The sequence below is a fragment of the Esox lucius genome, chromosome 12 (assembly GCF_011004845.1).
Source record: "Esox lucius isolate fEsoLuc1 chromosome 12, fEsoLuc1.pri, whole genome shotgun sequence".
NCBI lineage: Eukaryota > Metazoa > Chordata > Actinopteri > Esociformes > Esocidae > Esox > Esox lucius.
In genome coordinates, this window is record NC_047580.1 from 2,309,030 (window position 1) to 2,323,075 (window position 14,046).

The following is a 14,046-nucleotide window of genomic DNA, read 5'->3' on the forward strand; positions in this document are numbered from 1 at the left end:
CAAGGCAAAGGTTAGGACAGAGGATTTTAGGGATCTGTGCAAAAAGTAGCAAAATGGAAAAAGTATTAAAAAAACTCTGGTCCCCTCAGTTTTGCCCTGATTGCATTTGATTGGTTTCTAATGAATACTACGGTTGTATAATCCATTGTTTAGAGGGATGGGCCAGTAACCAAAATCTGGATTTGCACTTCTGTAAGTTGTTTTTGTTAAAAGCATCTGTTTCCCAAACCCAGGTCCGCAGACTGCCACCAGGCAATGGAGGAAAGTCTACTGGTCTATGGCACACCCCACTGATTGCATTGACACTTCCTTCACAGAACCAGAGTTACACAAAATCTAGCATTTAGCGTTTGGCACAAACAGCGCGCTTTTTATTTCACACCTACAAATGTAACTCTAGTTTACAAACAGTATGATCTACCAGTTATTATGAAAATTAAAGATGAAAAATGAAAGACTCTCAGAAACATGTATGTGTATTCTGTTTCGCTCTCAAGCACACAATCTGTGTATGACACACTGAAAAAGACTGTGGAATAATCCCAATTGAAAGCAATGCATGTCTTTTCTATTACTAGATGATCTTCCCTGACGTTCTCATAAAAATCCCAACACCACTTTAATCATTTCAAACCAGATCTCTCAGATTTTTTTAACCTGCTTTTAGAAGCATGTGTGATTTCTTTTTATGCATCTAACACAATAGATAGCCCTGATGACATTTTGATTGGTTTAGCTGTTAACTTTGTTTATTCTGTGTTCCATAGTAATAGAAAGTGCCCATCAACTTTACAACCAATGAAAGTCTGTGTTCATTGCTCCAGCATCGACTGTTGAAGGTGACACTGCTTCAGACTGGTCAATATGCTCGTAGTCAGTAATTGATAGCGTCATATCTAATGGAGTTGTAGAACTGATATTCAACTCACTGCAGATAGGTGGCATGGAGTTGCATAGTGCACCTTTAAAGCAGCAAGCAGCATTTCAGGGGGCCAAGCAGAGGAAAGAAAGCAGCTCACAACTGCAGTGAACTGCTAAAACCCTAATTAAGAACACATTTAGCCACCTGTGTTAAATACCCTTCAAACGCAATAATGACTAAACAACAAGCCTACATGTTCAGGGCTGTTTTCAAATTAATATTTAGTTCTGTAATTTTAATTCCATCTTAGATTTTAACAATAGAGCATCTCCTTTTAACTTGCCAAACCGTTAGACGATGCATCCTAGGGCAACAAGTCACGTGACATTATGATTTTTGTTATTGTTTCAACAAAATCTTTTTTTTTTTTTTTAAACCTTTGTAAATGTTAAACAAATTCCCTATTTCCCACATGCCTAGTGGATAAGTTACATTAATATTTTTTTTTAAATGAGGTTGCTGACATCAACCACCTGTAACGGAGTGTGAGACACCATGCTAGACTTATGAATGTGCATAGACTGTATGAATGTGAAAAAGGGGAAATGTTCTTTCACATTTACCCCACACCTTTTTTTGAAACCCCTAAATTCACAATTTCAAAATCAAATAGATTTTGAAATTAAACCAATAGAAAAGCATATTTTATTAAACTAGTTATTTACATTAATCTCTTTCTGCTAAATACTGATGTCCCCATCCATGAACATTTATTCTATAGATGCTGACTTCAAAAAAGCCCTTAGGCCTGAAGCAACATTTGCTGCTGTTTAATTAAAAGAGTATTCTCAGGGATTCCATTTTCTGTTTATTCATAAATTCTAATAAACTGTTTTGATTCTGATTTGTTTTACCTTGAAAAGGTGAAAGCAATTTGTTATATAAAAAGGAAGTGAAAAGTGCTGCCAGACTAACCTGGAATGTAGCTGCTGGTAAATTTGAGATAGCCACATACTGGAGGTTGTTCTGCAAGGTATAGATGAGGGATGGGACAGCCAGTTTAAGTGTATCCTTGTATTGGATGACGATGGAGTCATACAGCAAAACAATGAACTCCATAACATTTCCTGGGTGAGGAAAAGAACACGTTGAGTGAGAGACATGAAAATGCAGACCAGAAATGTTAAAGCAGCTAGCATACAAATATTAAAAATCAGAGGATCACCTTTTTTCTGAAACATAATGATGAAAAGACAGGTGAGCACTTTGAGCACCTCTGCCATGACCACGGCAGAGGTGGTGAAGAAACGATCACCAGGCAATGTGCGGACATAGCGGATGCTTAGGATGAGAGAGGCATTTTGGACAACAAGGATGGCCAAACTGATGTACTTGAGATTTCTGTTCACTGTAGAAAAGAAACAAAAACAAAAAATTAAAGCTGCAAACAGCATTTAGAGGGTTTTAGCATCAAGCTATTAGTAGCCAGATTGCATTTTTCCCCCAATAGGATACATTTCCAACTAATTTCCATAGTTGTAAAAAAATATTTTTTCCTTTTCACTAGTATATACCCCCATGTGGCCAAATGGAAACATCTTTTAAATGAACTGAACTCACAACCATGATCATGTGTACCAAATGTAATTACACTTAACGGTCGTTTGATGCTATGGAAGTAGCACTTGAAGCGTTTTTCATGAATTCAGAATTGCCAGAAAAAACATTACGCCCAACTTAATGGGTCCCAATTGCAAATATGTTCCTTAGGACAAAATGGACTTATACACCGCTTTTCAAGATTTATTTTAAATGGGTTGAGCGTGGTGAGCTTGGAAATATGGGAAACCTCTATCGGCAACTTGTGGTTGATAAAATCTTTTCAGTCATTAATGTCGTATCATCTTTGTTAACATATGCACCAAGTAGAATTATTATCCCATTATCCTTGTGTAATCTTAGGAATTAGCAAATTGGTATAACAACATTTCCGCATCAAATAAATATGGATACTTCAAAAGTGTGACACTATCAGAGCAGTACAACACCTTAAGCACCAAACAATGTAACTAGATAGTTGTTTGAATTTTTCAGAATGTAATAAATGTAGCCTAATAGTATAGTAAATATAGCTGAATGGAAGTTTGTCTTCCCAAGTGGAGAGCATATTAATGAATTCATCTTTTGTACGTTGTAAGACGAAGATAGTGATTATCTCTTCTGACCCTATCATTTTCAAAGGCATGTTTACTCAATTGTGTATTATCATCAATGACTGAGCAAACCATTTAGAATTGTAATACTCTTGATTATCAAAGTGGGAACCATAAAACCAATACCTTTCCAGATTGATTTATTCTTAATGTAAAAATATGTTGAGTTTGGTATGGCATGGGCATATAGCCTATCCATGTGTTGTTGGTAAATTACAAACATTACCATATTAACAACAATGCCCTGGTGAAGTTACATTTGGTATACTCTAAAAATTACTTTACTGATTTTGTACATTTTTGTAAATTAAATAATCATTAAAAGACAACCACATGAAAATCTAGTTAGGTAAACAAATTATTTGTATTATCTGTGTGACAACATTATTCTTGTTATAATTATTAGGCTATAGGCCTATTGTTTTAATTCATTATATTAGTTATTAGTTGAACAAAAGTTAGAACAAGACCGAACCAGAGATCACTAACCCTTTTAGCATTGAGATAAGTAAACCATTGTTCATGATGGGGACAATGATTGGCCACACACTGGAGGGAATTAAACAACATTGGAGGGAGATGCAGTAGCCTACTTCACTACCAATGCATATCAGAGCTACAGTCATGTTCACCTGTCATAACGACAGTGTTGTTGCATGCAGATACGGAATCACAAACAGCTGCTTGTTTTGGTGCTTATCAACTATTTCTGTAGGTGCTTTACATCAGTCAAATTGGTGTCCTTACAGATTATTTGCATGGGGTGTTGTGAAATTTGACTTAAATTAAATTTGAAGTGGCATTAAAAAGTCTTAAATTTAACTTGCTAAAACCTGCAGATACCCAGATTTAAATACCTCAACGTTTCTATAGAGGAAAAATATAACTCTAATTAATGTCACTAATTGGTTAAACCAGTAACATAGTCAATGCTTAGCTATCCGGAGCTGCTCAGCTATAAACAAACTCAACGTGCTCAAGTAGATCATTGTTTTGGTGGTGACATACTTGCTTTTAAAATTAACTTAGCCATGCATTCAAGATTAACTATTTTCAAATAAATACATAACTCCATTAATACAAACTAAAATGAATGATACATTTGTATTATACAAACTTATCGTGCTGAGTCCTCATCTTCTCTCATCAACATAACATGTTTTCGCAAATGTTGCAACAAACTGTTTTGGTTGCTTTTTTTTTAATGTGAAGTGGTCCCATACTTTTGAAGTCTTGGGTCTTACATGACTTTCCTCCTGCGTTTTCTCCACCATATCTGCCTCTGATATGATTCAAAATGTTTATTTTATCGGGAATGATCAACAAGAATATCAATAATACCCTCCTTTTGCTATGGTCAACAGGCTTACTTACACTGGCTGCCTGTTAGGGTTAGGGCTGATTTTAAGGTTTTACTCTTAACCTATAAATCAATACATGGACTTACTCCTACTTACCTTGCTGAAATGATCCAGCCATACATACCTACACGTAACCTTAGACCGCAAGATGCAGGCCTTTTAACTGTACCTAGAATTTCTAACCAAACAGCTGGCGGCAGGGCCTTTTCTCAGAGCTCCACTACTGTGGAATGATCTGCCAATTAAGGTTAGAAATGCAAACTCAGTGCAAACTTTCAAGTGTCTACTAAATACTCATCTCTACAGCACGGTTTATAATTAGGTGTAGCCTGGCCCGGGGGCGTGAAGGTGACCAGTAGGCTTGATACTGTCCACCCTTGCTGTCTTGGCAGGTGGGCTCTCGTCGCCACTGGGATGCCCTCCCTTCAATGCCTTTCGGGGGAAGAGTCCCTGGCTTGTTGTTGACTCTCTGTTGCGCACTTGTGCAATTGGGCTGTACGCTGCTAGCAATACTCGGCCCTCATTCAGGTAGGTTGCGGCTGGTGGGTGTCCCTTTGGTTGATGCCTGGTAATGTGGGTGGATTGATTTCCTGCCTGTTGGGCCCTGTCCGGGGCCTCCCCCGGGTAGGGCCACAGTGTCACCGGACCCCCCCGTCTCAGTTCCAAGGTGTTACGCTGCTATATTATTGTGCTGGGGGATATGAGGAATGCACTACTAACTTTTCTCAGTCTCCTCCAGTTTTACATTTTAGGAGGAGATGAGGTCCTGGTCCACACCTGCGGATTACCTGGTTTGGGGGGCCCGTTGCTGTCCCTGTCCTTGTCCACCTGGTCATACTTCTAAAGTCAAATAGACTCTGGATAAAATCAAATAGACTCTGGCTTTAGCCCAGAGAAATGTATTTATTATTCCAATTGGACTCTTAATATCTCACCCGGCACAGCCAGAAGAGGACTGGTCATCCCTCTGAGCCTGGGTCCTCTCTAGGTTTCTTCCTAAAATTCGAACTTCTTAGGGGGTTTTTCCTAGCCACTGAAATTCAACACTACTGTTATTTGCTCCTTGGGGTTTAAGGCCGGGTGTCTCTGTAAAGCACTTTGTGACAACTGCTGTTGTAAAAAGGGCTTTATAAATACATTTGATTGATTGGTTTACAAAACCCTAAAGCAGATCGCATCTGAACTCATGTCCACAGTGAAATGTAATGAATTTGCCTGTTTCTTTAGTGAAACAATTATATGTATTAGATAGACAATGTCTGACTATACAGTGTAACAATTACACTGTACCGTCACTATAATAACCAAGTTATGTCTTAGTGGTCATGTCGTAATTTAATACAACTGATAAAAAATCCATAGAATACCGCCATCAGACATTTTTTAAACAATTTTTAACTCTAGAATAATGGATCTACAACACATGGTTAATAGCTCTCTGCAATCAGGCATTTTCCTAATGTCTCTTAAAACAGCTGCCATTAAGCCCCTATTAAAAAAATATTATAATAAAATAAAAAAAGAGAACACCGGATGCCTCTATATTGAACTATAGACCTGTATCAAATCTCCCTTTTATAGCAAAGATCATAGAGATGGTAGTCTTCAATCAACTCAGCAATTTTGTCTCTTAGACAAATTTCTGTCAGGTTTCCGACCTCACCACAGTACTAAAATAGCCTTGATAGAAGTTTTAAATGATATACGGCTGAATACTGATTCAGATAAAATAACAGTTCTAGTTCTATTAGATCTCAGTGTCGCATTTGACACTTCTAGACTGGCAGGAAAAATGGGTAGGACTCTCCGGAACAGTTCTTAATTGGTTCAGATCTTATCTAGAAGGCCGGAGTTACTTTGTCACCATTGGTAATCATGAATCTGATAAGGTGCCTATGACATGCAGAGTTCCCAAGGGATCGGTTTTTGGACCGCTTCTGTTCAGTCTCTATATGCTACCACTGGGCCAAATTCTACCAAACAACAACGTTAACTACCATAGCTATGCAGATGACACTCAAATATACAGTTAAGTTTTCATACCCATGCCCATAACAGATTACTGTGATACCTTTGATGAATTACATAAGATGCTGGATCATCTTCATGGTTCTATAAAATCGGAATTTCATGAAAAAGATTGCAATACTAAGTTTAGAGGTAAAACTGATTTTGTCCCACGGCATGTGATCAACAATGTCATCAACATTACACTTCATACTCATTGTTCAGTTATTTCACATTCAACCACAGGGAGCGTCATTCTTTATCTAGGGGTATCGCCCATTTAGAGTGATTTGCATCTGCCTGGGTACTATCTGGCTACCTAGGGCTGTCACAATTATTACATTGCCTGATCTAAATAATTTGAGCCACATCGCAATTATTTTATAGACAGTCTTTATGCACAATTTTCTGATTCCAAAATTGTGTGTCCAATCTGAATAAGGGATTGAGGCCAATGTTAGGAACGTCTTAACAAATAGGCTGCCATGCGAATTATGTCAATTTCCACAGGATATCAGAGCATTCCGCCAAAAATAGTAGAACTAATTAATTTAATCAGGTTTATTTTTATTAGAAAATATTTTGCTTTATGCTACTCGCAAACATGAACCTTTTAACATATGATATCTGTTTGTAATTGTATTTACTGTACACCTGAATTCATTAATGATGTTAAAACGTTTCTCATGTGTCTAAAGTTCACTGTAAAAAAAGTAAGTGGAATTAACAATGAAATGCTGTAAAATCACGACATTAAAAAAATGTAAATAGGAAAACAGTGCAGTGTTTGATTTACAGTAATATTTTGCTAAATACTAAACCAAACAAAAATGTTAATTATAAAGTAAGAATGTGAAAAGAATCACATTTATTTGTACAATTTACATATTACTGTAGTATAAACACAAATAAACTGTAATATGACAAGCAATATAATGCCGTAAAAATTACAACGACTGTGTTTAAATTATGTTTTTGTCATGTAGATTTTATGTACAGAAAAACACAAACATTTGACAAATGTATGTCTTATAATTTACAGATAACAATATATACAAATACAGTGAAATTATGTGAATTAGAGTTAAAATAGGATGCATTGCCTATGAAATATTTCTCAAAAGTTTTCTCAAAAGAACTCAGGAATAAACTATAATAACCAATTAGGGTGACCAGAAGTCCCAAACATTTTGCTACAGTCCCGAATTACAAGCAGTACTGAATCATGAATCATGTCCTGTTTGTCCTGAAAATGAGACAAACAGCTTAGCAATTACCAATCCCAGCTAGCATTGTGCGCAGGGCGGGGTAAACCCACACATGGGTAAACCCTGGACAGGTCACCAGTCTATCGCACACAGACGAACAACCACTCACACACACATTCACACATTATCCTATCTGCATGTCTTTGGATGGTGGGAGGAAGCCAGAGTAACCGCATATAATAGACATATAATAAGGGGAGAAAATGCAAGGCCCGAGGCAACTCCCAGAACCCATACCCTGGATTCGAGCATTTAGAGGAAAATAGACCATAAAGCAGGGATTTGTGATTGATAATTCGCTGCCATAGCGACCTCAACCTGTAATTCATGATAGAGGTGACTGGTATCCAATGCACAGTCTAAATTTAACCAGCACCATTGAAGCTTATTAGGAGTTGGCTGTTCATAGCTTGTTTCTGTCCTTTCATTGGACAACGTAATCATCGCGGTAGCAGCCAGCTCGGCAAACCGCCCAAACTGCCAGTGAATGGAGCATGGTGGAGCCAGAGCCGTTGAAAAAGAGAGTTGCGACACACTATGATCTCGCCGCCACGCAGTCACGTGGTTTATGTAGCTCTCAATAGTTCCAAACAGAGCTGCGCTGTCAACCAGTTTGAATGAGTTTAAGCGGGACAGACAGCAGCAGCTATATTTGCAGCAATTATAGGTAAATATTCACGCATAATGCATCGCATCTTCTTCCGCTTATCCGGAGCCGGGTCGCGGGGGCAGCAGTCTAAGCAGGGATGCCCAGACTTCCCTCTCCCCCTCTCCTCTAGCTCTTCCGGGGGGACACCGAGGCGTTCCCAGGCCAGCCGGGAGACATAGTCCCTCCAGCGTGTCCTAGGTCTTCCCCGGGGTCTCCTTTCGGTGGGACGGGACCGGAACACCTTCCCAGGAAGGCGTTCCGGAGGCATCCGAAAAAGATGCCCAAGCCACCTCAGCTGACCCCTCTCGATGTGGAGGAGCAGCGGCTCTACTCTGAGCTCCTCCCGGGTGACCGAGCTTCTCACCCTAAGGGATCGCCCGGCCACCCTGCGGAGAAAGCTCATTTCGGCCGCCTGTATCCGGGATCTTGTCCTTTCGGTCATGACCCAAAGCTCATGACCATAGGTGAGAGTAGGAACGTAGATTGACTGGTAAATCGAGAGCTTCGCCTTGCGGCTCAGCTCTTTCTTCACCACGACAGACCGATACATCGACTGCATTACTGCAGAAGCTGCACCGATCCGTCTGTCAATCTCCCGCTCCATCCTTCCCTCACTCGTAAACTCCGCCACTTGAGGCAGGCACTCTCCACCAACCTGAAGTGGGCAAGCCACCCTTTTCCGACTGAGGACCATGGCCTCGGATTTGGAGGTACTGATTTTCATCCCCACCGCTTCACACTCGGCTGCAAACCGTCCCAGCGCATGCTGAAGGTCCTGGTTAGAAGGGGCCAACACGACAACATCATCTGCAAAGAGCAGAGACGAAATTGTGTGGTCCCCAAACCTGACACCCTCCGGCCCCTGGCTGCGCCTAGAAATTCTGTCCATAAAAATTACGAACAGAACCGGTGACAAAGGGCAGCCCTGCCGGAGTCCAACATGCACTGGAACAAGTCTGACTTACTGCCGGCAATGCGGACCAAGCTCCTGCTTCGGTTGTACAGGGACCTGACAGCCCTTAGCAAAGGACCCAGGACCCCATATTCCCCAAGCACCCTCCACAAGATGCCGCGAGGGACACAGTCGAATGCCTTCTCCAAATCCACAAAACATGTGGATTGGTTGGGCAAACTCCCATGAACCCTCCAACACCCCGTAGAGGGTATAGAGCTGGTCCAGTGTTCCACGGCCCGGACGGAAACCACACTGTTCCTCCTGAATCCGAGGTTCTACTATCGGCCGTATTCTCCTCTCCAGAACCCTGGCATAGACTTTCCCGGGGAGGCTGAGAAGTGTGATCCCCCTATAGTTGGAACACACCCTCCGGTCCCCTTTCTTAAAAAGAGGGACCACCACCCCGGTCTGCCATCCCAGAGGCACTGTCCCCGACCGCCACGCGATGTTGCACAGGCGTGTCAACCAAGACAGCCCCACAACATCCAGAGACTTGAGGTACTCAGGGCGGATCTCATCCACCCCCGGTGCCTTGCCACCGAGGAGTTTCTTGACCACCTCAGTGACTTCAGCCCGGGTGATGGACAAGTCCACCTCTGAGCCCTCATCCTCTGCTTCCTCAATGGAAGAAGTGACAGCGGGATTGAGGAGATCCTTGAAGTATTCCTTCCACCGCCCGACGACATCCTCAGTTGAGGTCAACAGCTGCCCACCTCTACTGTAAACAGCGTTGGTAGGGCACTGTTTCCCTCTCCTGAGGCGCCGGACAGTTTGCCAGAATCTCTTCGAGGCCAGCCGATAGTCCTTCTCCATGGCCTCACCGAACTCCTCCCAGGCCCGAGTTTTTGCCTCCACAACCTACCCGGGCTGCAGCCCGCTTGGCCTGTCGGAACCCGTCAGCTGCGTCAGGAGTCCCACAAGCCAACCAGGCCTGATAGGACTCCTTCTTCAGCTTGACGGCATCCCTTACTTCCGGTGTCCACCACCGGGTTCGGGGATTGCCGCCTCGACAGGCACCGGAGACCTTACGGCCACAGCTCCGAGCGGCCGCATCGACAATGGCGGTGGAGAACATGGTCCACTCGGACTCAATATCTCCAGCCTCCCTCGGGATCCAGTCGAAGCTCTGCCGGAGGTGGGAGTTAAAGATCTCTCTGACAGGAGACTTGGCCAGACGTTCCCAGCAGACCCTTACAGTACGCTTGGGCCTGCCGAGTCTGTCCAGCTTTCTCCCCCGCCATCGGATCCAACTCACAACCAGGTGGTGATCAGTTGACAGCTCCGCCCCTCTCTTCACCCGAGTGTCCAAGACATACGACCGCAGGTCAGATGAGACGACAACAAGGTCGATCATAGACCTGCGGCCTAGGGTGTCCTGGTGCCACGTGCACTGATGGACACCCTTATGCTTGAACATGGTGTTCGTTATGGACAAACTGTGACTAGCACAGAAGTCCAATAACTGAACACCACTCGGGTTCAGATCAGGGGGGCCGTTCCTCCCAATCACGCCCCTCCAGGTGTCACTGTCGTTGCCCACGTGGGCGTTGAAGTCCCCCAGTAGAACAATAGAGTCCCCAGTCGGAGCACTTTCCAGCACCCCTCCCAGAGACTCCAAGAAGGTCGGGTACTCTGCACTGCCGTTCGGCCCGTAGGCACAAACAACAGTGAGAGACCTATCCCCGACCCGTAGGCGCAGGGAAACGACCCTCTCGTTCACCGGGGTAAACTCCAACACATGGCGGCAGAGCTGGGGAGCTATAAGCAAACCCACACCAGCCCGCCGCCTCTCACCATGGGCAACTCCAGAGTGGTGAAGAGTCCATCCTCTCTCAAGGAGTGTGGTTCCAGAGCCCAAGCCGTGTGTAGAGGTGATCCCGACTACCTCTAATCGGAACCTCTCAACCTCACGCACTAACTCAGGCTCCTTCCCTGCCAGCGAGGTGACATTCCACGTCCCTAGAGCTAGTTTCCGTGTCCAGAGATCGGGTTGTCTAGGCCCCTGCCTTCGACTGCCGCCCGATCCTCTTCGCACCGGCCCCTTATGGTCCCTCCTGTGGGTGGTGAGCCAGTTTGAATGAGTTTAAGCGGGACAGACAGCAGCAGCTATATTTGCAGCAATTATAGGTAAATATTCACGCATAATGTACATTGATTCTTATGTTTACGCTAACATTAAATGCATACAATATACTTTTTTTGGGGGGGGGGGGGGGGGGGGGGGGGGGGGGGGGGGGGGGGGGGGAGGGGGGAGTGACGGAAACAGCATTAATACGTTTTCGTGTTTAATTTTGGAGGGAAATGGACTCCCATAACGTAGAATACATGTACAGCAACGACTATATTTGCAGCAATGTTCGATGAATATTAAATTCAGGAAATGAAACCGGAGATATAATTACTGAGCGAATAAACTATGTTCCTAAATACGACCCATTACTGTTAATGGGATTGATTTCAGTATGGCCAATGTACCCATGCATCCTTCCTTAATCATAGACTAAACCATGTATCAGAAAACACAGACACAAAAAAAAGAATAATACATCCATACAATATGACTAGTATAGGCCTACTCTTAAGTATAAATATGTACACAACTAACCCTAACCCATAATATATAAATTGTGTGTATTATATATATATATACATATACATACATATATACATACATATATACATACATATATACATACATATATATATACATACATACATACATACATACATACATACATACATATATACATACATACATACATACATATATACATACATACATATATACATACATACATACATACATACATACATACATACATACATACATACATACATACATACATACATATATACATACATATATACATACATACATATATACATACATACATATATACATACATACATACATACATACATACATACATACATACATATATACATACATACATACATACATACATACATATATACATATATACATATATACATATATACATATATACATATATACATATATACATATATACATATACATATACATATACATATACATATACATATACATATACATACACATACACACACACACACACACACACACACACACACACACACACACACACACACACACACACACACACACACACACACACACACACACACACACACACACACACACACACACAGTCCAGAGCACCTGCTGTCATTTTCCTGCATATCCAGGTCTCTTGGCCTATTTTCTATGTCGGAGGTACATCTTTTTGCCCCAAATCTTCAATGACAGCCACTTCTGCCAGACAATAGATGGGTGTACCAGGGTTCAACTGTTTTCTGCAGCTCTGACCTGATGGCACTGCTAAACATCTTCCGAAAACAATGCTGTGTGTGGCATAATGTCTCTTTCATCTGCTGCAGCAAGTTTTTCTTTGGATGATCACTACGGTCCTCAACATTGTCAGTTTATTTGTGCTTCTTTAAGAGAGCTTGGACAGCACATCTGAAAATGGCTGTCTGCCTTTATTGTAGTGCTCACTATAACTTTTGACAGTTAATGGTCTTATCCAATGTTGTTAGCAGAGTTTGGCTGTTCCTCACCCAGTAGTGTTTTGTTAATGTTCATATTACTGTATATTGTGTTTATATTGACAAATCATAATTTGATCCTTTTGAAAACATCTATCTTCCAATAAACATTAACTAAAACTGGCTACATAAAACAAAACTACTGACTAGATTCATGAGAGGTCGGAAAATGTGTTTAATAGTCATAATTACAATAATTTCATAAACTTACCAGCGAGCGTACTTCGGAAGCGCCTAATATTAATGGTATTCAGTGCTGGAACTCTGTGTTTGGAACTATTGTCCGCTCCACGACACGTGTTACTTCCGCATTCCAAAGTTTCTATGGCGGTCTATGGGAGTGTCGCAACTCTCTTTTTCAACGGCTCTGGGTGGAGCTATGTGTAAAGTGATTAGACGGCCACGTGTAAAATCCTCTTTTATCAGGTAAACGCATGCTTTTCTTTAAACTTGATGACAAATGAAAAGGAAAAATACTTTGTTTTTGACCAAGGGTATATTTTACAGCAAAGCTGACTGGTTGCTGGTTAATCTGCTGGGTTAAATGCTAAAGTTACTAGCAAATTTCTTTTGAGTAAGTTACATTAAAGTTAGTTGGTTTTTTCATGCTGTGGTTTTGCAGCGCCACTTCAAACGTTTAAAAAACAGGTGGTTTTATTATTTTTTTCTAAAAATGATTACCTGCCGTTTTTGCAGCAAAATAGTAGATACATTAAGGGCTTATGTTCTGCATTGTAGAGTTCACAGGAATGAACCACCTTGTCTTTTCAAATGTGTTAGCACTGACTGCAAGCGGACATTTTGTACCTACGCATCGTTCAAAGCTCACTTCTACCACGTTCACAATGTGCCTGAGCCCTCTGTTAACGTTACTGCTAACGTTAGAGTCGTTACAGATTTGAAATGTGCTGTTGCTCTGTGTCAGCGCCAATTTCACATGGTGAAGGAACTTCTCTCCCACTTAAAGGAGCATATAGTGGAGGGGCGACCTGTTGCATGTCCAGTCACTGGCTGTAAACATACTTTCATTGTGAAGTCATAATTTACTGCTCATATGTCCAGAAAACATAGGGCATGTTCAGTAGACAGCATAAGTGACATGTACAGGGAAACTAATACTCAGTCTGATGCAGCTCTTGCTGC

The 14,046-nt window shown here is 41.8% G+C and overlaps 1 protein-coding gene across 3 annotated transcripts in view; it reads right to left on the reverse strand.

The window, feature by feature from the left end:
* The window catches only part of slc35a2 (solute carrier family 35 member 2), a 38,308-nt gene that overhangs the window by 5,010 nt on the left and 19,252 nt on the right, over positions 1-14,046 (reverse strand). For 2 of the 3 annotated variants that reach the window (XM_020051580.2, XM_010865292.4), the window contains exons 2-3: positions 2,088-2,270; positions 1,838-1,989 (exon numbers count right to left, since the gene is read on the reverse strand). In XM_020051580.2, the coding sequence (XP_019907139.1) occupies positions 1,838-1,989; positions 2,088-2,145 (210 nt within the window). In that variant the 5' untranslated portion in view covers positions 2,146-2,270. Of the gene's footprint in view, positions 1-1,837; positions 1,990-2,087; positions 2,271-13,114; positions 13,206-14,046 lie in introns of those variants that run through there. The other variant, XM_010865293.4, reaches the window with a different exon arrangement.